Source organism: Acomys russatus, chromosome 5 (assembly GCF_903995435.1).
Source record: "Acomys russatus chromosome 5, mAcoRus1.1, whole genome shotgun sequence".
Taxonomy (NCBI): Eukaryota; Metazoa; Chordata; class Mammalia; order Rodentia; family Muridae; genus Acomys; species Acomys russatus.
In genome coordinates, this window is record NC_067141.1 from 72,311,945 (window position 1) to 72,338,504 (window position 26,560).

Here is a 26,560-nt window from a genome sequence, read left to right on the forward strand (position 1 = left end):
GGTCATCTCGGCCTGGTGGCGTTCCTGACACCCCACCGGCTGTCCCGGGTGATGCGTGAGTGAGTCTCTCCGCAAGGGGCCCCCGAGAGAGGCGGCAGGCGACCGCCACTTCCTCTTTCTGGCTCTGACTAAGACGCCCTCCCCACATCCCGCTCCTGGGGTGGAGGCGGGTGCCCGCACGCCCCGCCCAGGGGCGTGGCCAGGCCGGAGGGGCGGGGAAACACCCATATTTGGCCTTATATGGGCACTCACGTCACAGGACGCGCTCTCATTCACATAAAACGCTGCGCTGCCGGCGGAATCCCCGGCTTTCTGAGGCAGCGAGTGGCGGGGCCGGGTGCCGAGCTCGCGGGGCGTGAGGAGCGTCGCGCGGCCCCACACGCGCCGGGCTCCGTTTGCAGGCCACAGCCCTGCAGGGTGGCCCGCCCGTCCGTTGGCCTCGGGCAGCTGCGGGGCGCGCTGTTGCCGGGCCGCTTGGGGGCAGCGGCATGAAGGTCACGTCGCTCGACGGGCGCCAGCTGCGCAAGATGCTCCGCAAGGAGGCGGAGGCGCGCTGCGTGGTGCTCGACTGCCGGCCCTACCTGGCCTTCGCCGCGTCGAGCGTGCGCGGCTCGCTCAACGTCAACCTCAACTCGGTGGTGCTGCGGCGGGCCCGGGGCGGCGCGGTGTCGGCGCGCTACGTGCTGCCCGACGAGGCGGCGCGCGCTCGGCTGCTGCAGGAGGGCGGCGGCGGCGTGGCGGCGGTGGTCGTGCTGGACCAGGGCAGCCGCCACTGGCAGAAGCTGCGGGAGGAGAGCGCCGCGCGCGTCGTGCTCATCTCACTGCTGGCCTGCCTGCCCGCCGGCCCGCGGGTCTACTTCCTTAAAGGTGAGCTCGTCCCGGGAGCAGCAGGTCCCTCGCCACCCGCCCTCTACCCTGCACATTGTGTCGGGACACCGGGCTTTTCTCCCTGCTTGGGAACTCTGGACAGGAGAAAGTCACCACTTGCGGGAGCATGCACCCCGGGGTTTGACGCGCGTTTGGGAGGTCCTTGCAAACGTCAGCGCCCGGGCTTCCTTCTCTCCACCCGCCTTTCCTCGAAAGCGTCTGGCAGCCTGTCTGTCCTCTGGGGCTGGGTGGGCTGGGAAGGTGCTGCGGGTGATGGCTTCATAGCAGTTCCGGGGGCCGAGGGCTCGTGCTGGTCGCTGGCGCCGTTTGCAGACCACGGGGATCAGAACCTTTCCTTACAGATCTGGCGCGATCTGGCAGGTCGAGACCCTCCCCCCAGGAGAGTGGCGCCGCGGTGTCCCCTCTCTTCCCGCCTAGACAATTACACTTTGCTAGGCTGGGTCTTGGTGGGCCTCTTGCCTTTTTGACCCTGGCAAGTCCCTCCCCTCTGCCTACTGCTTTTTATTGTTTTCCTCCAGCCTCCTCCTCCCATCCTAGGCCTTTCTCAAGCTTAATTTGGGAGCTGACAGCTTTCCCACCCCTTTCACCCCCTCTTACCCAGCAGGGGATTGATTATCCCAGGGACTGCCTCAGTTAGAGGCTACCAACCGGCCGGCCCAGTTAGGAGAGGTGCCGCCGGGGGCTGTAAGACACCGAGGGGAGTCTGCGGCCTTTGATTTTAGGCTTTCCCGAGAGCTGCCTCCAGGCCGGACCATTTCACCTGCTGGGGAGATAACTTTGGTTTCCGGTTGTGGGTGGGTGATTACTCTCAAACCCCACACCATTGATTTCTGGGTCATTTCCTGTGACTGCTCTGCCTTCTAACCTCAAACGCATGAGAAGCCTGGCCCGGGTGCAGAGGTGACAGCAGAGCTCGGATAGGACCCCAGAACTCTGGCGACAACCCCTTCCTCTCCCGCAACTCTGTGGTTTCAGAATTCAGGTGCAGTGTGCTACGCCCCTGTTTCAAAGCCATGTATCTTGGAATTTCACACACTATTAGGCCGGAAGATCCTGAGGCTTGCGGTAGCTTCCCACTATTAACACCTCTTGTTAACTGTCCTTTGTTGATCCCACTGGGAGAAGACAGAGGGGGACCGCTGTATTGCTGCCGCCTCAGCTGCGGCGGTGGGGGGGGGGGGGGGGAGGCGGCTGGCGGGCGTGGAAGGTGGCCTTCTAAGGTTACTCACTTTTTTAAAAATGCAGTAACATATATCCAGGTGGAAATCTGAGTCACACAAAGGGTGTTTAAGGAAATGTGTGTCTTCCTCACACCCTAAACCTGGTTCCTCTCCCTACAAACAGCACCGATTTCTTATTAGGTAATTTCTCTCATGGATAGCTTTTTAAAACAAACTGAATCCATGTATTTCCAGATCCCGCCTCTTTCACCCAACTAGTTCTTGGAGTCATCCATGTTGCTTCATGACAGTGCCTGGCGCTGCCCATTAGGTTGTTTCTATCCTGGCTGTGTGGAGCGGTTAAGGAGAGGGTAGACACCCCGGCACGTGCAGTCTCGTCTTTCATTCAAACCATGAAAACTCAAGATCAAAAGTGATATGCATTTGGGATTTCGGCCGATGTTGCTGCCCTTCATAACACTACTGAAGTTTAAATTGTTGCATGTCCAGATGGGCATTCCGAGTTTGACCTAGTGGCAATCAGGTGTTGGTGCAAGGCCCTTTACACCTCCCTCTCCCACAGCTCCCTCTCCCACTGAGATGATGAAGGCTGATTGGGTGGCTGGTGCTTACTCATGCCTACTGTCAGTGTGGCAGTGCAGTGATGATTGAAAGTACACTCACTCTGAGGAAGGTTGAAGCAGCCTTACGAATTGCTAGCACTCTTGCAATCCGAGTGAGACACCAGAGAGGAATGTCCTGTCTCCTCCACACCTCCGATGGGAGTGGGCGGGAAGGCTGAGAAATATCTCCTGACCCCAGTCTGAAGAGGCAAGCCCTGTTTGTCTGTCCTTTAGCGATGCAGAGACACTGCCTGTTTCGGTTCGTGTCCATCGTAAGCAGCACCTCTCTCTCTCTCTGCCATCCTGCCCACTAGCTCTTAATGGTCTATTTAAAGCCTAGAGATGAGGTGGCCTGAAGGCTTCTCTTCTGGAGCCTCACCCTCGAGTTTGGGGTTGCTGGGGCTAGTCTTTCTCCAAATGACCACAGACCTCTCATTTCGTTTTGTGGAACCCAAGCTGTTGAACCCAGGCCTAACTCTGACTTACTGTCCAGCAAGTACGGGGCCCCCAAGGATATGTGGATTAGTGTAAGTCTTCAGGCCGCTGCCTGAGGAAGCTAAGCCACCCAGGCCTTTGCCTCTACTCCCTAGCCCCATCTGTAGAAGCCAAGCACCCTGTCTTCATGACAGAAGACATGACCATTCGTGAGAGACCAGAAGTCTGTCCAGGGAGCCATTTGTCAAGTGACCACAAGGGCGATTTGGGAGGACAAAATGTGGGCAGAGGGGCAGCTGAAGCTGAGAAGAAGCCGGAATGACAGGATGACTCATTCCGGGAATTGGCTACAGCTCCATTAACCATTCGCTGACCACAGGAGTAAGCCCTCCGCTATTGGACGATGGTCTGGTACCAAAAGATACAAATAAAAGGGAAGGTTTTTGCAAAGGACCTTATCTCATGGTGCTTACTTAACTGGTGACTTGACACCAAGTGAATCCTTGAAGCCAGTGAAAAACAAGTGGGTTTCCTGGGGCCTTGCTGCAGTACCTTCCGATGCTGTCTGTCAGAACAGAAGGTCCTTACGCAAGAATGTACAGGCCTCAGCTTCCTGAGGGCCCTGGACCACATGGATCGGTTCTTCCCTACTGGTCCCGAGACTCTCGCTGTGGGTACATTTCTGTTACCTGGTCATTTTTATTTGTTTGTTTGTTTGTTTGAGACATCTGTCAACAACTCCTCCTGATATCCCGATGCAGCCTCCAGCTGCTAAGATTATAGGCATGTGCTGCCATGCTCAGGGCGAGAGACTCGCCTTAAACCTCAAGTGTGTCTTCTGCCGGAGTTGAAATGTAATCCCGGCATCCTGATGTGTCCAGAAGTCTGCCTTCTTCCATTTGGTTTAGAATGTTTTAACTTGATTTATGGCTACATTGGACCTATAGACGGGATTGCCAGTGACTTTAGGACCTTTCGTGTGAGAAGGGGCAAGCTCCTTTATGAATGGGAGAGGATACAACTGTAATTTCACTTAGAGCAAATGGACTAGGGAAAAAGCCATCTTAGAAGCCTTAGAAATCTGTGAAATTTTGCATTATCACACCTTGTTTTACATAAACGAGAGAAAAAATAGCTTCTGTTTTTGTTTTTTTAGAGGAAATGGTTAATATTTACCAGATGCCAGATAAGGTGCTTCTAATAGACACAAAAGGTTAATCATTGCCTCTCTTTGAGAGACTTTAAAAACTTTATCTATTTATTTATGTGTGTGGCTATATGTGCACTGTGTGTGGCGGAGACCAAGAAGGTAAGAGTAAGGTGATAGACACCCCCAACTTGAATTACAGGTGTTGTGAGATGCCCTATACATGAACTGAACCCAGGTTCTCAGCAAGTGCAGAAATGCTCTTAACTGCTGAGCCGTCTTTCTAGCCCCAAAAGACACACCTATAGGAGAGAGAGTTATATGTGATTAAAGTTCATTTTTTTATTCTAAAACTGGTGGATTTGTTCAGTTTCTCCCCGCCCGCCCCCCAGGGTTTCTCTGGGTAGCCTTAGCTGTCCTGAACTCACTTTGTAGACCAGGCTGTCCTGAACTCACAGCAATCTGCCTAGCTGCCTCTGCCTCCCAAGTGCTGGGATTAAAGGCATGTGACACTATACCTAGCCTTTTTGGTTTTCTTAAAATTAACATTTATTTACTTATTTATTGAGCATGGATGGTGTTATGCAGATGTAGAGGCAAAAAGACAGTTTGCAGGAATTAGTTCTCTCCTGAGTCAGGCTGGCAGGTGCCTTTGCCCGCTGAGCCGTCTCACTTGCCCTTGTCCAGTGTATATATATCTAGAAGCCGTATTATTACCATAGCAGGTTTATTGTTCTAACGTCCAGCCCAGTGCTTCTGCCTGTCTCACTTTTTGTTTGTTCATTTATTTCTGAAGGGGGATATGAGGCCTTCTACTCACAGTATCCTGAGTGCTGTGTGGATGTGAAGCCTGTTTCACAAGAGAAAATTGAAAACGAGAGAGGCCTCCTCAGCCAGTGTGGAAAGCCCATTCTCAGTGTCACCTCCAGACCAGCTTACGACCAGGTATGTGGCTCTCCTCAGCATCCCACCTCAGGTTGGCTCTCCCTTCATAATAAGGGAACTAACACTGCTCTTTGGAGTGCTGCCGTGGGCATTCTCCCAGCACACACACGACTCGCTGAAGTCCCTGGGCCACAGGATGCTGGAGCGCTTCTGGAGAAAGGAGGAAGTGAGAGATAACATTATTGTTATTAGCTGGCTTGGGAGGTTCGGGGAAACTTGGAAATACTGGTTTAGGTTTCCCTGAAGACACGCAGAGCTGACTTTCAGGTTCCCTGGGTGGTTGTTTGTTTTTTAGATTTGTTTTGTTTTGTGTGTATGCACATTTTGCCTGCATGTATGTACGGAGTGCCACATGCCTGCTTGCAGAGGTCAGAAACTGCACTTACAGAGGGTTCTAAGTTATCATGTGGTGCTGGGAATTGAACCCTGGTCCTTTGCAAGAATAAGTGCTCTTAGCTGCCATCCCTCCAGTCCCATTATTTTTAGTTTTTCGGGATAGGCTTGCAACATAGCCCAGGCTAGCCTTGAGTTAAAGATCCTCCTCCTCCCAAAGGCTGGGGTTGTAGGCTGGTGCCACTGTACTTGGCTGTCTCCTGAAGGTTTCTGGTACTCACTTTTCATAGGTTCTGGTACCAGGGGAAATGGAGATACTAGAGGACTAGATGTTTCTGTAAGCATGTGGGGCCTTTGGTTTTTCTTTTTAAAAGGTACACTTTCACTGGGTGTGGTGGTGCACGCCTTTAATCCCAGCACTTGGGAGGCAGAGACAGGCGGATCGCTGTGAGTTCAAGGCCAGCCTGGTCTACAAAGTGAATCCAGGACAGCCAAGGCTACACAGAGAAACCCAGTCTCGGGGGTGGGGGGGAAGGTATACGTTTTACAATTCACTTACAGTTAGGAGGCTGGATACCTAAAATGAGGGGGGAAAGCAAGTGAAAGTCCAGGCCTGACGGAAACCAGGGCTCAGACCTCCCCCCCCCACACCCCCCCCCCCAGCCATCTCACAGAGAGCAATTTATGAATCCAGTTAGTGGGATAATTGACTGTGAGGCCGATTGCAAAGACTCCAGCCGCTGGCTCACGGCAGCCCCAGGCTTGGGTGGCCATACTTCAACTCCCTGCTCTTCTTCCTTCAGGACCTGCCGCCATTTGGCCTAGACATCTGACTTGAAAGGAGGTTTTCAGAATTTACCCCCAAACAAAGAACATAGCAAAGCCTACTAAGGAGGTCTGTAGATACGGCTGAGAATACCAGCTCCCTGCCACAGACAGAACTCAGCCCCTGAGGACAGAGTTCCAAATAGAAACAAGTGACCTTGTTTCTAGTGGGTCCTTGATGGTTGGAGGCCTCTGAGCCTGGCCAGATGCCAGAGCCCTGGTTTCTGTTTGTTTTCTTTCATGAAAAATCAGCATGTGTGTTGAGCCTGAAGCCAGCAGCGTCCATCTGAGCTGGATGCCTGTGTTTGTTTGGTTGGGTTTATTTGTTTGGGTTATGTTTTGCCCCTTGCTCAGAAAGTGAAAGAGATAGAGGAATTGGCAGGAAGTTGTGAAAGCTCTGTAGACCTTTGGCCCACTGAGGGTGGGGTACTCTTCATCACTCACCCGGGGGAAACCCCCCCACCCCCCCCCAATACATCACGACAGGCCAGGCAGTGCTGTCATATCCTCTGACAGTCTTTGGTGTCCTCTTGAGTTGAGCAGACGATTCAGAAAAGGAAAGAAATAGAATTTCAGGGGTGTGATGGGCCAGGCTGCAGGGGAGGTTGGATGGTGTTCCAGGCTGGTGTCTTAGCATGTCTGAGTACTCAAAAGACAAGTGTCAGGCAGTGTCCAGCCTGCTTCTTTGAGGGGGTGGCTACTGGTGCCATGGGGCATGGGAGTTGGGTGGGGTGATAGCTGATCAAAGGCCAAGGGGTGTCTTGGACTTGACCTCTTTCCCAAGAAGGGCCTGCCCTCTCTACCATTTTTCACTTTCTAAGCAGTGGGGAGCTTGGGCTGGGCTGGGCCAAGGGGTTATCTGCCCTCAGACCAAGACCAGGCCTGTTGAGATTACTAGGCTTTAGTATCTCTTCCAGAGTCTTCCCCAGGGAGAGAAAAAGAAGCTGTATTCTAGTTACTCTTTCTTCACCTGAATGGAGATGGAGGCTGCGTAATATGCAAGTTAATAGTGCGTCCATCATCCCTTCTGTGTCTTACCAGTCATCCCAGGACGACAGAAATTGGCCTGTTTTCGTTCAGGGCTTAGCAAAGCTGCCCAAGCTGCTGTCCGCTGAGGAGATAGGACCTCACCCAGAGCCCTTCTCTCACAGACGTTGAGTTCCGGTCCTAACCTCCACCCCACTGCCTCTGTACAGAAGGGGGAAGGGTGCCAGTGGATTTATTTCTAGAGAAATGCAAGAAGAAAAGGAAGATAGTTTCCTCCTGTTTTTACTTAATAGCTAAGCTAGATTCATACCTATAATACCAGCACTTTATGAGGACAAAGCCGAAGGATCACCATCAGTTCAAAGGCAGCCTGAGCTACACAGTGAGTTCCAGGCCAGCCTGGCTACACACAGATCTTGTCTCAGGGCAAAGTAAAACAGAAATAGCCCTTGTTTCCTCATCCTGAGCTGTAAAATGGACCCAGTTACGTCCTGCCACTCATGCTAAGCAGTCAGTTAGGTTTCAGCCCCAGATCTCCCTCAATCCTGTGTGAACCTCGAGTAACTGTAAAATGGCATTTTACCCCCTTACAATCTGCTGTAAGATTAGTGCCTGTAGTTAGCTTGAGCCCCCAACATGGCAGGTGCTAATCAAAATGCTGGTTGTAACTGTAACTCAGCTGGTAGAGTGCTTGCCTGCCACACACTGAACCTCTGGGCGCAGTCTCCAGTACTGCATACACTGGGCATTGGGGGGTGGGTACATGCCTTTAGCCCCAGCATTTGGGAGAGAGAGGCAGAAATATTAAATACGCCCAGCTACATAAAGAGTTTGAGGCTAGCCTGAGATAGGCTGTGTGTGTGTGTGTGTGTGTGTGTGTGTGTGTGTGTGTGTGTGTGTGTGTGTATTTGTTCGTTCGTTCCCATGCCGGGTACTATTAACCTTACATAAATTCTGTTACTTTTGTCTATGTGGTTAAATTGGCTTTTGCTTAAACATCTCAAGTGCTGGGTAGGTTGCAACTCACCTGCTGCTGATCCTCACCACTTGACCCCTTACCTTTCCCTTACTATGGGTCTGGCTAAGAATTTCCGTTCCGCTCTTTCTCTGGGGCAAGAAATGAGGAAGCTCCAACAGCCACTGGCCTCCGCTCAGCGCCTTAGAACCCTTAAATGTGCGGATTACTAAGTCAGTCTAGCCTCATGCTCCATTTCAGTCTCGCCTGGGGGTACATGGTCTTTGGCTCCTCCTTTGTCGGGAGCTCCAGAGCCCTGTGTGTGGGTGATGACCTCAGCTCCTCTAACTCCCACGATCCATGTTAAGGTCAGGGCTGGGGAAGCCCCTGTGCTTGTGGTCTAACAGTTTTTCTGAGTCTGGACTCTTGAGTAGATAGTGGTTATTTTCAGTTCTAAGAAGCATACTTTTGGGAGCAGGGTGGGGAAGACGGCACTGGTACCAACGGTGTGTCAGGGCTTACACAGTACACGCTATAAAATACCCCGCTGTAAAGGAGGATGCTTTGTCAAACCCTTTTCCGTTGTATCTCTTGAAGGATCAATTAGGAAGCTGCCCTAAGCTGCAGTAGCTCGCCCCAGTTCTCTCTCTCAGGGGAGTATGAGCTTACACAAGGGCCCTCTCGGTCCCCACCACTTCCCACCCCAGCCTTCCACGTAGTTACCACAGGAGGGCTGCGAGGACTTCTCACTTCCTGGTCCCTGTGAGTTCTGCTGCCACTGAGTCACGTGGGTAGAGAGTCTGCCAGGATGGAGGTGCCTCCCACACTCTCAGCTGAATCGCCCTGGCTCTGAACTCTCTCTACCTGGAACCAGAAAGGGAACCTCCCACCATAAGAAGCAAATAGGTCAGGGTTGTTGTTCATCTCCCGAATGAGCAGGCTAATCCAATATTTCCTGGTTGTCCTTTGTCCCTGCCTCTAGGGTGGCCCGGTTGAAATCCTTCCCTTCCTCTACCTTGGAAGTGCCTACCACGCATCCAAGTGTGAGTTCCTCGCCAACCTGCACATCACAGCCCTGCTGAATGTTTCCCGCCGGACCTCTGAGGCCTGCACTGCTCACCTGCACTACAAATGGATTCCTGTGGAGGACAGCCACACCGCTGACATTAGCTCCCACTTTCAAGAAGCAATAGATTTTATTGGTAGGTTCGGCCAACCATACCCCACCCCCACCCCACCCCTGCCTCCATTGTTTTGGGAACCTCCTTGTTGTGGACTCTGTATTGCTACCTTTTGGTATCTTGGTTTGATTGTGTTCTTGGAAAGAAAGGAGTCTGTTGATTTGGTACCCAGCAACTTCTGTAGCCCTGGCTGTCTTCAAGTTTGCTTGCAGTCAAGAATAGCTTTGAAGCCAGGTGGTGGTGGCGCATGCCTTTAATCCCAGCACTTGGGAGACAGAGACAGAGGCATGCAGAGCTCTGTGAGTTCAAGACCAGCCTGGTCTACGAGTGAGTCCAGGATAGCCAAGGCTACACAGAGAAACCCGGTCTCAAAAAACAAAGAATGACTCTGAACCCCTGATCTCCCACCTCCCAAGTGGCAAGACCGGGAGTCTACCACCATACCCAGCTTAAAAAGTATCTTGTATATGCAGTCCCAATAGTTGGGGCCAACGACAGATGTAGCCAAGGCCAGGGAGGGTTGAGTTGCTGTTATTAGGAGTTCTAGTTTGCAAAGTAAATGAAGTAACTTTATTTTGTGGTGGTGCTTTGCTGCTCTTCCTATTGTTACTGGGCAGGAACAGTGTGTCCATATGTGATGTTCCACAGGAGGAGAGCAGAGGAAGAGCCTCCTTCTACGTAGGTTAGGTTATTTTTAAAAACAAACAGAAGGATCGAGGGAGCACTCCTTACGCACCGAGCTTCGAGGGCCCCGCAGCTTTGCAGTTCTGGAAAACGGCTTTGGAGGCAGTTTGTTTTGCATTTTTGGCTAGCTCTGGGTTAAAAATAGCACATGATTCCAGCCCTTGTGCCTTGTGCACAGAAATTTTGGCATCTTCTGCGTCGTTCCCGTATCTTACGAGGCAGGTGTCATCTGTCCATTGTACACGCCTTGACCTCCAGTTGCCCTGCCAGGATGGAGCTTGGGCTCTCTCCGGTGTCTTGCTAGTGTTGCATTGATTGTCTCACACCCCAGATCTCTTTCCCCATTGTGTTTAGTCTGACTTTTCTGTTCCACATGTGCAAATAAGCTCCTGAGCCTCATGACCCTGCCTCCCCTCTTCTCGTCCTTCCTTCTCTTAACATGCCTACTTGTTGGGATTGAGACATCATTTTCCTATATCTTGTTAAAGGCAGGTGTTAGGCACAAGGGTAATTACTTAGCACAGGTAGCAATTAAAGGGCCCCCTTCAGCCACGTGGAAGGGCCTGTGCTCACCACACACAATATCATAAGAAATCTTGACAAACTCACCAGAGGCACAGGCTGAGGCTGTCCTTGTCACCTGAGACTCTAGGCTGAGAGAAAAGCAGCCAAGATGATGGGTTCTAGGTGGGAACGCTTGACTTTTCTTCATGCCCTTGGGAGGGCTCTGCCCTTCTTCGCCTGTTATTTAATTACCTGGATAACTACTGGATGAAGTCATGCAACCTGCCCCCATCCATTCTGAGAAACCTCCCTCCGCATCCTGTGTGTGTGTTTGTGGACACAGTCACGCAGACCCACAGCATTTCAAAAGCACCCAGTGTGTTCTTTAAGCCCAGACACATGCCCTGCTGAAGGGAGGAGGACCTGGGCCTCCCCAGGGGCCCTGTACTCAAATTCACACTGGCCCTTTCTGAGGAAGGACGATGCTGAGGGTGGCAAGAGCCTAAGGCTTAGAAAGGGTTCCAGAATCAATGGAGTCGGTGCTCTCAGCATCCTTCGGGTTCTCGAATGTAGCAGTGGCCCACTAAGTGCTCACGGCCAGTGGAAGCGCAAGGGGAAACGAGACGCGACTCCATAATCACGCTCCATCCCATAATCCCCGGGGCTTGGGTTCTCTCCTGAGCTCACTTGCAGGGACTCTTGTTGGGGGACAGGTTCTTTATTAGATGGGCTCATTTTCAAACTTCTTGAACTTTAAACACATGGGTCTCCACCCATATGGTAAGAGGAGTAACAGTCCCCCTTCATACTTTTTTTTTTTTTATACTATGGCCTTATTCAGCACCAGTTAGCTACATCTCCTTATTTCCTCACTATCTAAAGAGAGGAAACTGGAGAGACTTTTTGTGTGATTTTGATTTGATACGTACTCACCTTTAACCTTTCCTATTTTAAGCAGTTTTGCTGGGAAGGGCAGAGCAGGAACAGAAGGACCCTTCTCTCTCTCTCTCTCTCTCTCTCTCTCTCTCTCTCTCTCTCTCTCTCTCTCACACACACACACACACACACACTCGCTGTCATAGTATGCGAAGGAATGCTAACTGATGGTGGTGACTTTATAGCAGTGACTCCCATTGTTGAGCAAGATGGAGTTTGCAAAAGCCATTTATACCCTCCATCCAGTAGGCGTCACTTAGGCAGGACTGTAATTAGTGGCCGGCACTGTTTGTTGTGTGTTTGGTGGGGAGAACTGGAACCTCACCGAGCATCCCGCCCTGGCACAGCAAGACAAGGTGCTCAGACAGCTGGAAGACCTTTTCCAGGATGGGGCCTATGTCCTCACCCTTAGAGCAGGGCTGTAGAGACTCAGTTGTTTTACAGGTCAGTTTTTGAGCCTAGGACACTCTCAAGACTGCCTATACCCAGTAAAGAAGCCTGCCTGTGGTTTTGAGGATCTTCCAGTGCCCCCTTTGAACCTGATCCTAGGACACAGGTCAAGACCTGTGTGTCCCAGGTCTGCCCTACAGTGAAAGGACCTGTGCAAATGTCCTGGGAAATGGCTCCACTAGGAAGTATGTCATTGGGATCTCAAAAGCTCTGTTGCGGGCTGGAGAGATGGCTCAGTGGTTAAGAGCACCACCTGCTCTTCCAAAGGTCCTGAGTTCAATTCCCAGCAACCACATGGTGGTTCACAACCATCTGTAATGTGATGTGATTCCCTCTTCTGGCCTGCGGGTGGGCATGCAGGCAGAACACTGTATACATAATAATAAATAAGTCTTTAAAAACAAAACAAGACAAAACAAAAAAAGCCCTGTTGCAGGGTCTCCTTAGGTAGTCAAAGCTTGCCTTGAACTTGTCCTCCCATCTGTGTCTCAGATACTGGGATTATAGAAACATATAGGCACATAGGCACATATCGCATACCCAGTGAAGGACCAGGCCCCTTGAACTCACAGAGTGAAGGACAACTAAGTCACAGGTGTGCTGTGTGTGTGTCCGTCCTGCTTTAGCATTGCCTCTAGACTGTCCTTCTGACTTCCTGCCTCTCTCTTCATTCCAGACTGCGTCAGGGAAGGAGGAGGCAAGGTCCTGGTCCACTGTGAGGCTGGGGTCTCCCGGTCACCCACCATCTGCATGGCTTACCTCATGAAGACCAAGCAGTTTCGCCTGAAGGAGGCCTTCGATTACATCAAGCAGAGGAGGAGTGTGGTCTCCCCCAACTTTGGCTTCATGGGACAGCTTCTTCAGTATGAGTCTGAGATCCTGCCCTCCACACCCACCCCCCAGCCTCCCTCCTGCCAAGGGGAGGCAGCCAGCTCCTCGTTTATAGACCACTTACAGACACTGAGCCCTGATATGCAGGGCACCTACTGCGCATTCCCTACCTCAGTGCTGGCACCAGTGCCCACCCACTCCACAGTCGCAGAGCTCCACAGGAGCCCTGTGGCCGCAGCCACATCCTGCTGAGACTGTGATTGGCCACCAGCGAATCCCCAAGAGCAACTGTGATTTTTGTTTTTTAAACTCATGGACATTTCATGCCCGTGCAATACTGAAGACCTCTCCCAGTGAGATGGAGAGTGATCACCAGGCTTGCAGATAGATGCACTTCAGACTAGCCCCGAGCATGGGTTCTCAGGGCCGTGGGGAGGCCAAGCCATGACGAGCACAGCGCGTGCTGACTACTGTACGTCCAAAACCCTACCCACTCAGGACTGCCCAGTCCTTGCACCTCAAAAGTTCGCCTTTTCATTTCAGGCATAAGGCAATAAATACTGCTGCATAGTGGGAGGAGACGCCACTGGGCCGGGCGAGAAGGCAGTGGCAGAGCCAACTCATTTAAAAGGAAGCACAATTTTCACTCTAGTTTTTGAACTTTGGCAAACTTTGTCTGTTGCTTCAAAGAATAAAGCTGGTCACCATCCGGTCAGAAAAGTGAACCCGGCTAACTTTTCTGCTAACAGAAGTACTTGCCACTCTGAACCCCCAGGCTGTTCCTCAGACTCTGTCTTGGGTCCCGTGAAGGCTGAAGGAGATACCTGCTGACTCATTGTTTCCACTAAGGGTTTCTTACGACCTCGGACTTCGGCGTGACTTTTATACATACTTGAACCTGTCCCGTTGTATCTCTCTTTAAAGCAACTCTGGTGTCACTCAAAAAGATTTCAGACCCTAGACCAAAAAATCACCCCTTTGAGGTGGTGGCGGTAAGTGCCTGGAGAAGGGGCGTGCGCTGCGTTCTGGGTCCGTGGCAGGGACAGTTCTTCCTCAGTGTAGTGTCCCGTGTGCTTACTTGTCGTCCACTGTGACATTGTTTCCCTCCCTGCCCCTGGGGAGTTGTCTACAAGCTACTGATTCTGGGATTTGCATCTTTTGCAATGTGGTACTTCTGTTCTTCGGTAGATTGTTTTTCCAGGGGAAAGGCAATAAAGTCCCCCAAACCCATGTGAATGTGAAGAAAAGCAGTATGTTGCTGGTTGTTGTTTTTTACATAGTGCAGAATAAAAACGATAAAAAATAAAAAATAAAAGTGCTTGTTCCTGTGAGTGGTGACTTGGGAGAGGCCGGCATACTTTTGGGTGGGGACTTAACACCTGCCTTAATTTTTTGTGTGTTGCTTGTAAGTACGCCTGTGTATTACATACATGCACGCCTACTACCTGCAGAGGCCAGAAGAGGGTTTCACACTGCCGGAAGCAGAGTTAGAGACAACCATCAGCTTCCGTGTGGTGCTAGGAATGAAGCTCAGGTCCACTGGAAGAGCAGCCAGTGTGCTCTTACCTGCTGAGCCATCACTCCGGCTCCAGTTTACTTCCAAGTGAAGGGTAGGGTGAGGGTGGTATGCATGACACTCTGCGTACTTGCTCTTGAGTCTGTGGTTGTAACAAGGACACAGAATGTTGCTAGAAAGTGCCTGTGGGAGCCAGGCCTCCTACCTAGGCGCTCTCCTTCATACCTGGTTTAACTTTTGGTTCCAGTGAGATGTTCCACAAAGTTCCTGGAAATACAAAGCCCTTCATTCCAGAACCCCAAATGCTTGGCTTGTGGCCAGCCTCCCTCTGCCCTGCTGGCATATGGTTGACTCAAGAAAGGCTGGCTAGAGAGATCGTTGAGGTATAAAGGTTCGTCTTAATGGCTTGCCCTCTTTTTTTTGACCCTTGAAATTAATTCTTCCCCATAACTCCCTCCAGGGTTCCTAGGTAAACCCCTCAGCGAGTGGGTTTCAATCCACATGAATCTCAGCTTGCCCACTGTTTGTTTGGGACAGGGTTTCTTTCTCTGACATCCTGAACTCACTTTGTAGACCAGGCGGGCCTCAAACTCACAGAGATCCACCTGCCTCTGCCTCCCGAGTGCTGGAATTATAGGCGTGCGCCACCACACCTGGCTCAGTTTGCCCTCTCTAGTGATCTACGCCACCTCGGTGGAGGAAGAACCAGAATCCACTGCCTGCCTGGTACACACTAAGCTCCACACTCCGCCATGGTCCCCAACTCGGGCCAACAAGAAAATGACTGGGTTTTACGCCGTCCCACCCAGCTGCTGCTCCCAGCCTAAGCCCTCAGTTCAGAAGAACCCAGAGGTCTTCAGCTACCCTGATCCTGATGTGCACAAGATAAGCGTAGCCCAGTTTGCTCCAAACATCACCCTAAGACTGCACGAGACCTTGTCATCTTCCGTTCTTTCCCCAAATTGAGCCCAATGGGCTCCTGGGAAAGCCCACAGACCAAGAGACCTAGTCAGGTTTAATCCTCACTCCCTACCACATCCAAGGAAGTCTTGCTCTCTACAGAGCAACGGACAGGGAGGAAGACGCCTCAACTACCCCTAACTCCTATGCTTCTGACTTCAGGACGTGTCTTACCCGATTGCCCTCCAAGTTATGCATCCCTTAGGCCTCTACTCAAACCTGGAGAAGCATCTGGAAACACTGCAGAGTGGCTGGAGGACCCTGTAGGGAGGCTGGACAATAGCAAGGCTGCAGGCTGGCCTGGTGCGCTAAGCAGCATCCCACTTGCTGTCATTTGCTTTATTGCATTAAAGTGTCCTTAAAGGGTGAGTAAATCCTCTAAACCAGGCATATGAGGATTGTTCATGAGTCATGGCGGGGCAGAGGGGGCAGGCCAAGTGAAGCCGCACATCTGGGGACACCTCTGTGACTCTCAGTCCACTTTCTAGGCTCTCTTTGCTAACCACACCTCCGTTTCTGCTGGGGTGAACTTCACAGAGGCGTGCAGCACCAGGCGTAGAGTGCAAGCCAGCGTTAGTGTCGGTTCACCTTCTTCAGGGTCTGAGAAGCCACAATCTGTTGGTTTCCAGCATTGTCTTCATGTGAAGATGCGTCTGAGACTGAGAGAATAGCATGTTAATTAACCAACTACATGTTATGTACAAACCCTCTGAGGTTCATCCTAACTTCTGAGCTCGACCTGATGGGTGGAACATACACACACACACACACACACACACACACACACACACACACACACTCTATATATATATATATACACACGCACAGACACCTGTGTATTATTGGGGGTGGAGGGGAGACTGGCTATGCTGCTCAAACTGGATAAAATTGTAATCCTCCTGTCTCAAACTCCTGAGTAGTTAAATTATATGCACATCCCACCATGCCTGGCATGGCATTAACTTTGACTTTAGGGCTTTTGTTTTGCTAAAGATATCTTCATTTTATGTGTAAAGGTGGTTTGCTTGCATGTATGTATGTATGTATGTATGTATGTATGTATGTATGTATGTATGTGTACCACATGCGTGCAGTACCCACAGATGTCCCAGAACTGGAGTTACAAATGGCGTCTTTCCCCCTTTCAGAGAAGAATATGAAAGCAAATTTTAACAGGCCTCGTTTCTCTGTTCTGTTCTGCCTGAGAGTTTGGTGTGACCAAAGCACACGTACTATCAACTGGTGCAGCCAGCACTGAGAGCACTACAACGGGCATTAGGGGCATGGGGTGTCAGTCCAGCTTTTCTGGGGACTTTTCCTTTTCTTTTTTCTTCCTTTCTTTGGATTTATGTTTATTTTGATTTGGTTTTGGTTTTTTGAGACAGGGTTTCTCTGTATAGTCCTGGCTGTCCTGGACATGCTTTTGTAGACCAGGCTGGCCTCGAATTCACAGAGATCTGCCTGCCTCTGCCTCCCTAGTGCTGGGATTAAAGGCATGCGCCACACGCCCGGCTTTATGTTTATTTTGAATGGTATGTTTGTGAGCCTGTGTATACACGTACAGGAGTGTAGACGCCTGTGGTGGCCAGAGACATCAGACTCCCCCTAGGCTGGGGTTATATGCAATTGTGAGCCTCCTAACTTGGTGTTGGGAATTAAATTTGGACCCTCTAGAAGAGCCTGTGTGCTCTGAACCATCTACCCAGCACCCATCTCTTAACTTCTTGTCCTTTCTTTTTCTTTCTTTCTTTTCCTCTACTTCCAACCCCTCCCCTTCTTTCCTTTTTCTTCTCCACTTCCTCCTCCACCTTCTGTTTTTAGTACTATGGGTTGAATCCAGAGCCTCGTGCTCGCTGGGCAAACGCTCTTTTACTACACTCTATCCCCAGCTCTCCTTTTGTTTCTTTTAGAGACAGGATCTCACTTAATACCCCAACTGGCCTTGAACTCGCTCTATAGCCTATGCAAACCCTGAATTATGAATCTCCTGCTGCAGCCTCCTGAGTAATTTGTTGAAGAATTTTTAATCCAGTAACATGGCTTCACTGGCTGGAATACAGACATGCCCTTAATCCCAGGAGACAGGCGCTTGCTCTGAGTTCAAGGCAAGCCTGGTACAGAGCGAGTTCCAAGTAAGAAAAAGCTTAGGTCCAGGTGTGGGGGTACCTTAAATCCCAGCACTCAGGAAGCAGGGGCATGCAGATCTCTGAGTTCTAGTCAATGCTGTTCATGCAGTTTGGTTGTGGCAGTGAGTTGAGAGGCTGTGCAGTGGTGTTGAGTTCCTGGCAGCTCAGTTCATGGAATTCAGAGGCAGTTTTACCGGGGGAGTTTTACAAAGAAAGGTTGAAGAGAGAACAAGCTAGACACAGATGAAGAGAGAGAAAGAGCCAGACAGTGAGAAGGAGCCAGAAGCTTAGAACAGATTGCTAGAGTTTCAGGCCAAGCAGAGCACTTCAATCAGGAACTGAGAGAACTCAGTTTGAGTCAGTCAGTTAAGAGAGGAGTTTGATCAAGAACAGCTGAGTTGAACCAGCCAGCCAGAGTTCAGAAAGAACTAGAAATGGTACGGCTATTCAGCAGTCTCAGAAGCTGAAAACATTCTAGGCTTGGGTTAGATTGTACAGAGGCTAGAAGCTTCTAGGGCTAGGCCTAGGTTAGATTGTACGGGAGCTAGAAGCTTCTGGAGTTAGGCCTAGGCCTGGATGGAGGCAGTAAGCCTCGAAGATGACAATTACAGTAGGCAAATAAAAGTTCCTTTTACAGTAGCTGGATAGAAGGTTGTAGGCCTGTGCCACCACTCCTGTGGCACCTCTCTAGGTACGTCTAATGGCTTTGGGCTTGCAGTTTCTTGGTAGGAAGGTAAGGGGATCAAAGTAGATGACCTCGGTGGTTCCTTCAAGCGCCTGTGTTCCGAGAGTCTGCGTTTATGCCCTTATTGAAGCTAATGAGCACCTACCCTGGCAGCCGGGCTGGGCTAAGATTTACTTACTTTAATAATATTTATCCAAACCGCAGAGCTCACCACTTAACACTCACAGGTCATTCCTGCCTTCCTGTTTATCCCAAAGGTTATCTTTTCAAACTGCCCTTTGGGCTTATAAAAGCACCTTTGCAGTCACCACCTATGATTAAGTGAACAAAAAGCAAGTTATAAAACTGTGAATCCCGTCTTGCTAACAGTATATTTGTATATGTGTGCATACATTTCTTTTTTGTTTGTTTTTTCAAGACAGGGTTTCTCTGTTTAGCACTGGCTGTCCTGGACTCACTTTGGTTTTTTTTTTGTTGTTGTTTTGGGGTTTTTTGTTTGTTTGTTTGTTTGTTTGTTTTGTGCTGTTGTTGTTTTTGTTGTTTTCCGAGACAGAGTTTCTCTGTGTAGCCTTGACTATCCTGGACTCGCTTTGTAGACCAGGCTGGTCTCGAACTCACAGCGATCCACCTGCCTCTGCCTCCCAAGTGCTGAGCTTAAAGGCATGCGCTACCACGCCCAGCTCACATTTTTAATTTTATATGTGTGTCAGAAATATTAAATATCTTCATGGAAATACAGCTTATAAATGTATGTGTGATTGTTTTTATAAAGTGTGAATAATTCCATACATTAACATTAAAACATTAAAATAGCTAAAGCGATAACAGCTCAGGCTATTAGGAGCATGGGCAAAACAAAAAAAGAAAAGAAAAGAGCACTGGCTGCTCTTCCAGAGGACCCGGGTTCAATTCCCAGCAGTCTACTCCTGGGGAGCTAGCCTCAGCCCTCCAGCTCACTTCCCTCACGTGGCACAGGTCAGCCTCTCACTTACTATGCAGCCAATGATGACCCTGGAACTTGATCCTCTTGCCACCACCTCCCAAGTACAGGTGAACATCATCTTGCCTGCTTTAGGCAGTGCTGGAGTCTGGACCCAGGGCTTTGCACATGCTAGGCTCCTATATAGGCTCCTGTATCTGAATGGTGAAATACCGCCTATTTCCCTTCACACCCCAACCAGCCCAGGCACTGGGGATTGGTCCTAGGGCCTCGTGCATATAGGGTAAGCAAGCATTCCATCACTGAGATATGTTCCTGCTCTGGTTTGTTTGTTTCTTTGTTTTTTGAGACAAGGGTCTCACTAAGTTGCCCAAGCTGGTCTTGAATTCATTCAATAGCCTGTAGCAGAGACAGGCTTTGAACTTGTGTTCCTCCTGCCTCTGTCCCTCTGCCTCTGCCAGGGAGCTAGGATTCTGTGCCAGCGGCACCAGGCTCAGCTCTTCTGTCATTGTTTGTTTGAAATAGCCTCATTATATTACCAAGGTTGAACCTAAAACTTTTATTTTATTCTAATTAATTATGTATATGTATATAAGTGCTAGTGTCTCAGAGGCCAGAGGCTGCAGATCTGGAGTTATAGATGTTTGTAAGCCTGGGTGGATTCTGGGAACAGAACTCAGGTCCTCTGCAGAATTAGAATGTGCTCCTAAAGCCAGGCACAGTGGCATATGCCTGTAATCCCAGCTCCCAGCACTCGGGAGGCAGAGGCAGGCAGATCGCTGTGAGCTCAAAGCGAACCTGGTCTACAAAGTGAGTCTAGCACAGCCAAGGGTACACAGAGAAACCCTGTCTCAAAAAACCAACAACCAACCAACAAAACAAACCAGGCCAGGCATAGTGGTGCATGCCTTTAAGCCTAGCACTTGGAAGGCAGAGACGGGTGGATCACTGTGAGTTTGAGGTCAGCTTGGTCTACAAAGCAAGTCCAGGACAACCAAGGCTACACAGAGAAACCCTGTCTCGAAAAACAAAACAAACCAAACAAAAAAACCCAAACCAAACCAACAACCAAACAAACAAAAAAAAAAACCATGCTCCTAACGGCGGGGCCATCTCTGCAGCCCACCATGGTTTGTTTTGAACTCAGCTGACATGACCTGCCCATCCCCACCTCCTGAGTAGCTGGGATTAAAGCACACCATCATACCTAGCTTTGTCTTTTTATATATACATTAATATTATATATATTCATATTTCTTTGTACAATAATTTTTTATCAGGATAACTTGTTATTTTCTTAGAAATAGTAGAGTCACATAAAACAATAAATAATATTTCCATTAGATCCAGAAACTTGGTGCCCCTTCCACTTTGTCCCTGGTGCCTTCTCTCAGCTTGCCTGCATTCCTTTTCTGTCTTAAATAACGAGACAGTGGAAGAAGGAACACAGAGCCATGGACAAAGCCATCTGCTCCTGGGGAGTGAGTCAGGCTTAGCTCTCCAGCCGCCCTCACTTCCCCCATCTCTGTTCACGTACCTTCCTATGTTGTTCTGTCTTTGGGTGTCAATGAAGACCAACAGTGTCCAAAACTATCCTTCCTACCTCCAGGTTTTCCCCAGTAGTCAATCTTGTACACCAGCATTCATTCATTCATTTATCGTAGAGATTGGTCAGTGGGAATTGTCACAGCAGAGCCTCCAGGGCGCCAAGGGAAAGCCACACGGAAAAAAACCTCTGCCCAAGGAGCTCACAGCTGTTGGGGAGGGTGGAAGCTCCAAGCACAGGGGAGAGCCAGAAACAACATAACGAGATGGCTAGATTCTGCACAGGAGGATGAATCAAGAGTCACCACGGGGCTTGGGGCCCTGGGACAGAAATAGTGGTGCCATCGTCCCATTTATCAATCTATCTATTCATTCCGCAAATACACTCGGAGCATCTGCCATTAGCTTGTCACAGGTGCCAGAGAGGCAGCAATAAACAAAACAAGATAATGACCCCCGACCCCCCCCCCACACACACCTACCACACACACACACACACCTACCACACACACACACACACACCTACCACACACACACACACCTACCACACACACACACACCTACCCTACTTTGTTTATGTTCCATGGGACGCGGAAGCAAAGGAAGTAAGCAAACGTATAAATGATCGTTTTTTGGTTTTTTTTTTCCTCTGAGGGTGTTAAGTGCCATGGAAATAAAGCTGGCTAGTGTGTCAGAGAGCACCGGGGGAGGTGACATCACTGCTGATGTGTCACTCACTAAAATAGAAGTCAGGGGCTGGTCTGAGAGGGAAGGCAGTGAGATTCACCTCCTAGAATATCTCGCCTCCCTCTCAAACTTACATCATATCCTCCCATGGCTCTGACACGGTGCAGGGGGTCCCTAGAGTCCTCTGGGGAAAATGTCAGATCTGCGGGACCTCCACAGCCTTTTGCCCAGCCTGCCTGTCTGCCAGCCACATCCTCTGCAGATCCTCTCATTCAGACCATCTTAGGCTCTCTTCACGCAGTCCACTTCTGCCACATAACTTCGTGCCTCACACCTGGAGCACTCGGCTGTTCTCCACCTGCCTGCCTCCATAAGTGGCTTAAATACCTTTAGGGCTGGAGCCTCACGAAAATCCAGTGGAGAACTCAGTCTTCTTGAGGGAGAGGCTGGAGCCTTCAATATTCTTTCGTTTTCTTTTTCTTTTCTTTTTGAGACAAGCTTTCTCTCTGTACAGTCTTGGCTGTCCTGGGCTCTCTTTGTAGACTGGGCTGGCCTCAAACTCCCAGAGATCTACCTGCCTCTGCCACTGCCCAGCTGTAATACCTTTTTTCAGTAGATGTGGTGGATGGTACCTATAATTTCAGCACTCAGGAAGCAGAGGCAGGAGGATGGATAGTCTGAGCTGTAATACAAGACCATGTCTGAAAAAGATGAAAAGAAAACATTTAATTAATTAATTTAATTAAAATACACTTAAAAAAATAAATAAACAAAAACCCAGTGTGATCTGGGAGCTGTGGAACACACCTGTTATCCCAGCACTGGGGAGGCGGAGGCAGAGGGATCTCTACAAAGTGAGTCCAGGACATCAAGGTTACACAGAGAAACCTTGTGGTGGGGAGAGGGAGAGAGGGATGGGAAAGCTGGTAAGTGGTACATACCTATAATCCCAGCATTTGGAGGTGGAGGCACGGGCAGGAACTCAATGCCAGGGTCAGCTACCAATTAAGTTCAAGGATAGTCTGGGGGCTTCATGAGACCTGGCTTTTTTGTTTTGTTTTTTGTTTTCTCTTTGTAGCCTTGACTGTCCCGGACTCGCTTTGTAGACCAGGCTGGCCTCCAACTCACAGAGATCCATCTTCCTCTGCTTCCAAAGTGCTGGGATTAAAGGTGTACCCCACCACACCTGGCTAAGACCTTGTTTTAAAAACCAAAGCCAAAACAAAATTTAAAAACAGCCAGACATGGTGTTGAACACCTTTAATCCCAGTGCTGGAGACGCAGAAGCATGATCTCTTTGTGAGTTCAAAGCCAGCCAGCCTAGTGTAAAAGCAAGTTTCGGGGCAGCCAGAGCTAGACAGTGAGACTCTGTCTAGATTAATAAAAACAGACAAACAAAACAAAACAAAAACCAAAGGCCTTTCCCCACAATGGATTCACTCTGGCTGGCTGACTAGAAACCCTTTACGTGATCTTACAGTTTATCTGTCGTCTTGTATGAAATGAAGATGGAACATGAGAATGAGAAGACCAGAGAAAACCAGAGTTCTCCAGAAGATAGGAGCCAACAGGACTCAGTGTCAAAAGTATTCAGGACCAGGGAACAGAATCCATGCAGTTTGCTGGAGGAAAAGGTGGTGCAGTGAATTCGGCACATAGAGGGCAAACTGCTAGCACTGGCAAGGCCAGACCTAGAACATTCTAGAATTCCTCCCATCCCTCAATTCTTTTTGTTTGTTGTTTTTTGAGACAGGGTTTCTCTGTGTTGCCTTGGCTGTCCTGGACTCACTCTGTAGACCAGGCTGGCCTCGAACTCACAGCAATCCGCCTGCCTCTGCCTCCCCAGTGCTGGGATTAAAGGTGTGTGCCACCACGCCCGGCTTCCATCCCTCAATTCTAAAGAGAGTTAAAACTTGGGGCTCTAGGAATGAGGACTATCTCAGAATACCCCACAACCCCTCTCTCTGAACCTCCCCCTCAGTTCTCTAGCCTCGCTGCAGGCAGTCCCTGCTTTTAACCCAGGAGAGAAGTTTAACTATCTGAACCACAGGATGTCACCTGTCTCCCCGTGCCCTTCTCCGCTCTCCTCCCCCACCTTCGGTGTTGATTCAGTTCTGACCTCTGACACTTTGAGGCCGGATGTCCTGGCAGTGGGAGGGGAGAGGAGGGAACACGTGATTGTCTTGGCGGATGTTTGGGATAAAAGTCAGTGCCATAAACACGTATTCATCATTAGTCTGCTTCTACTGGGTCTTTCATCTGGGGAATCTCAAAGTTCCAGACAAATGGTAATTAATTTTCACAACAGCTTCCACTGGAGGACAGTACCAGCCAAAGGCCAGGGGCCATTTTCAGCATCCTTTCCCCACCCTCCTGTTCACCGTCAATGGGCTGGTAGCCCTAAGGGGACAATGCCACATGGGTAGGAGGCCTAGGTCTTAGGCTTCTTCTGCCTAGAAGGCTCCAGGGACAGATGAGGATCCTTCCAGCCAGCTTCCCACCCCTGCCCCCTGCCCTGATCTCCCGGAGGGTGACTAAGAATGACTGTGGCAGGAGGGGGGCATCTTGCCTCCACTGGCCAGCTGAGGTGAAACAACGAGTTAGCTGACTCAGCAGAAACCTCCCAGCTCCAAAATTACTGCCAACCTCTACCCTGTTCCGCCTTTGTGTCCACCCTTTTCATACAGTCACCAGTCTTCCCTCCACCCCAGAGGGGAGAGGCTACCTGAAATAATTTTTATCCTTAATGCACATTATAGAGGAAATATAAGCCGGTTGTGTAAAGCTTAGAAAACACTGAAAAATATTAGGAGGCAGGAAAGTATAAAACAACATTTCAATAATCCCACTGTTACCAGCAGAGCCACTACTGAGATCACGTTACTTTATTTTTGTCTGTTTACTGCTGTTGCTAGTTTTCTCTTGTTTTGTTTGAGACACGGTTTCTCTATGTATCCCTGGCTGTCCTGAAACTCCCTGTGTAGACTAGGCTGGCCTCAAACTCACAGCTCCACCTGTTTTTGCCTCCGGGGTGCTGGGATCACAGTGTACACTGTCTCTGTCTAGTTGGTGTTCCTGGAAGTATTACCATGTGCTCCCAAGGGAGCTGGAGAGATGGCTCCATTGGTAAAGCCTTAGCTGTGCAAGCACGAGGAGCTGAGGCTGGACCCCAGCTCTCAGCAGGCACTGTAGCAGCATCTGGTGACCTGAGCACGGAGGAGGCAGAAGCAGGAGATGCCTGGAGACTGATTGCTGAGCTCCAAGTTCAGCGAGAAACCTTGTCTCAAAAACGTAAGGTACAGGGCTGGAGAGATGGCTCAGCGGCCAAGAGCACTGGCTGCTCTTCCAGACCACCCAGGTTTGATTCGCAGCACACACACACATGGTGTGGATCATAATTGTCCGTGACTCTAGTCCTGGGGGATTTGATGCCCTCTTCTGACCTCTCTAGGCACCTGGCACACATATAGTGCACATACATACATTCAAAGAAAACACTCATACACATTTTTTTAAAAAGGTGGAGAGTGATAGAAGATACCCAAAGTGGACCTCCAGACACCACACGAACATGCATACACATATGTACACAGAAACATGTACATACATATGTATACACACATACATGTGTACATACAAGTATAGTAAAACAAAGACATGTATGTACACATGTAGCAAAACACACATGGGTGTGCACACACATGCAGTAAAGCACAATTATACCTGCACACCCAGATACAGACAGAACAGAAGGTTATAAAGTGAAAAGTCGAATTCTACCCTTTGCTTTCTACAGAAGGAAATCACTTAAGAGTTTCTTGTAGACTCTTCCGAAGTTGTCTATTGCATTAAGCACAAGTATGCACAGCATAACCTCTGTATACTTAGCCCCTTTTCCACTGCACATGAATACATATTTTCTATGCTGTTAAAAAAAAATCACCAAGCTGGGCGTGGTGGCACACGCCTTTAATCCCAGCACTTGGGAAGCAGAGGCAGGCGGATCGCTGTGAGATAGAGGCCAGTGTGTTCTACAAAGTGAATCCAGAACAGCCAAGGCCACACAGAGAAACCCTGTCTCGAAAAAAACAAAAACAAAAACAAAAACAAAAACAAAAACAAAAACAAAATCCCAGCAACAGCAAAAATCAGCAATCAAACCTTTTATTGACTGCTAATGCTTTTGTCTTGCTGGTAGGCTCTAGTGTGCTTAACCTTTTCCCCATTTCTGGACTTTTACTCAGGTGAGGAACAGGAAGGAGCAATTGAGTCAGAATGAAGCGTAGGAGGAGGAAACACGCCAGGCTGTCCTGAGGGCCCGCCAGGCACAGGCACTTTTGGATCTTTCCTACCCCACTCTCCAGATGAGGAAAAATGAGACATAGGAGAGATTAAAGAGGTATCTGCTTATGGGCTAGAAGCCAGAGTTGCAAGCAATTTATCAGTGCTAAAGGCCATGGCTATTGGACTTAACCAAGACATATTGGAAAATTCTTAGGTTTTATCGTTGGCTGGGGACGGGGCGAGCCCTTCAATTCATTCACTCTCCCACTCAGTAACATTTTGTGCCAGGCATCAGGGGTTCCGGATGGGAAAGGCACAGTCTTTGTCCCATAGAAATTAACAGTCCCATGGAGGTGGACATGTAAACACGATGTCACTACCCGGCATAGGACAGGGACATGTCAGGGCCAATCGGTGCCCAACCCACCAGGGCTTCCTCTCTCAGACTCTGAAGGTCAAGGAAGGCAGGGAGGAGGCCTATCGTGAGTCAGGCCTCTGGTGCCAGGCAGGAAGTGCCAGGGAGGCTGTCCCACCCCTGCATCCTCCCTTCCCTCTGCCTCAGCTGCCCCACCCCCTTTCTGGGTTTGCCTCTGGCCTCCTGCCCTTCACAGCAAGGCCTTCCAGGTTCCCGGGGCAGCAGAGTGGGTGGTAGGTCTCCAGCTTCTGAGAATGTTTTCAAGAAATGATTCTGGTTTATTTTCTAGAAATTCAAGAAATCCCCATCACACTTTGGAAAGGAGTAGGAGTCGCACAGCGCTCTGTGCACAGGGCCTGATGTGCAGCCTGCTTGGAGTGCTGCTCTGGGAAGCTGGAAAATGGCTGATAGGCCTCGGGACTTAAGCTGACAAGCCCCAGAGACACACCCTGGCAATCTTAAACAACACAAGAGTCCACCACATAGAAGTGGCAGGGGTCTGAGATGTGACAGTCTTG

At 49.8% G+C, this 26,560-nt stretch overlaps 1 protein-coding gene across 1 annotated transcript; it reads left to right on the forward strand.

Annotated features, from left to right (window-relative positions):
• The first annotated feature begins 355 nt into the window (after window positions 1-355).
• On the forward strand, window positions 356-14,186 carry Dusp5 (dual specificity phosphatase 5). The gene is made up of 4 exons (XM_051146779.1): window positions 356-867; window positions 5,050-5,198; window positions 9,281-9,500; window positions 12,730-14,186. Exons 1-4 carry the CDS (start codon window positions 489-491, stop codon window positions 13,134-13,136), a joined length of 1,155 nt encoding a protein of 384 aa, XP_051002736.1. The 5' UTR covers window positions 356-488; the 3' UTR covers window positions 13,137-14,186.
• Window positions 14,187-26,560: the final 12,374 nt, after the last annotated feature.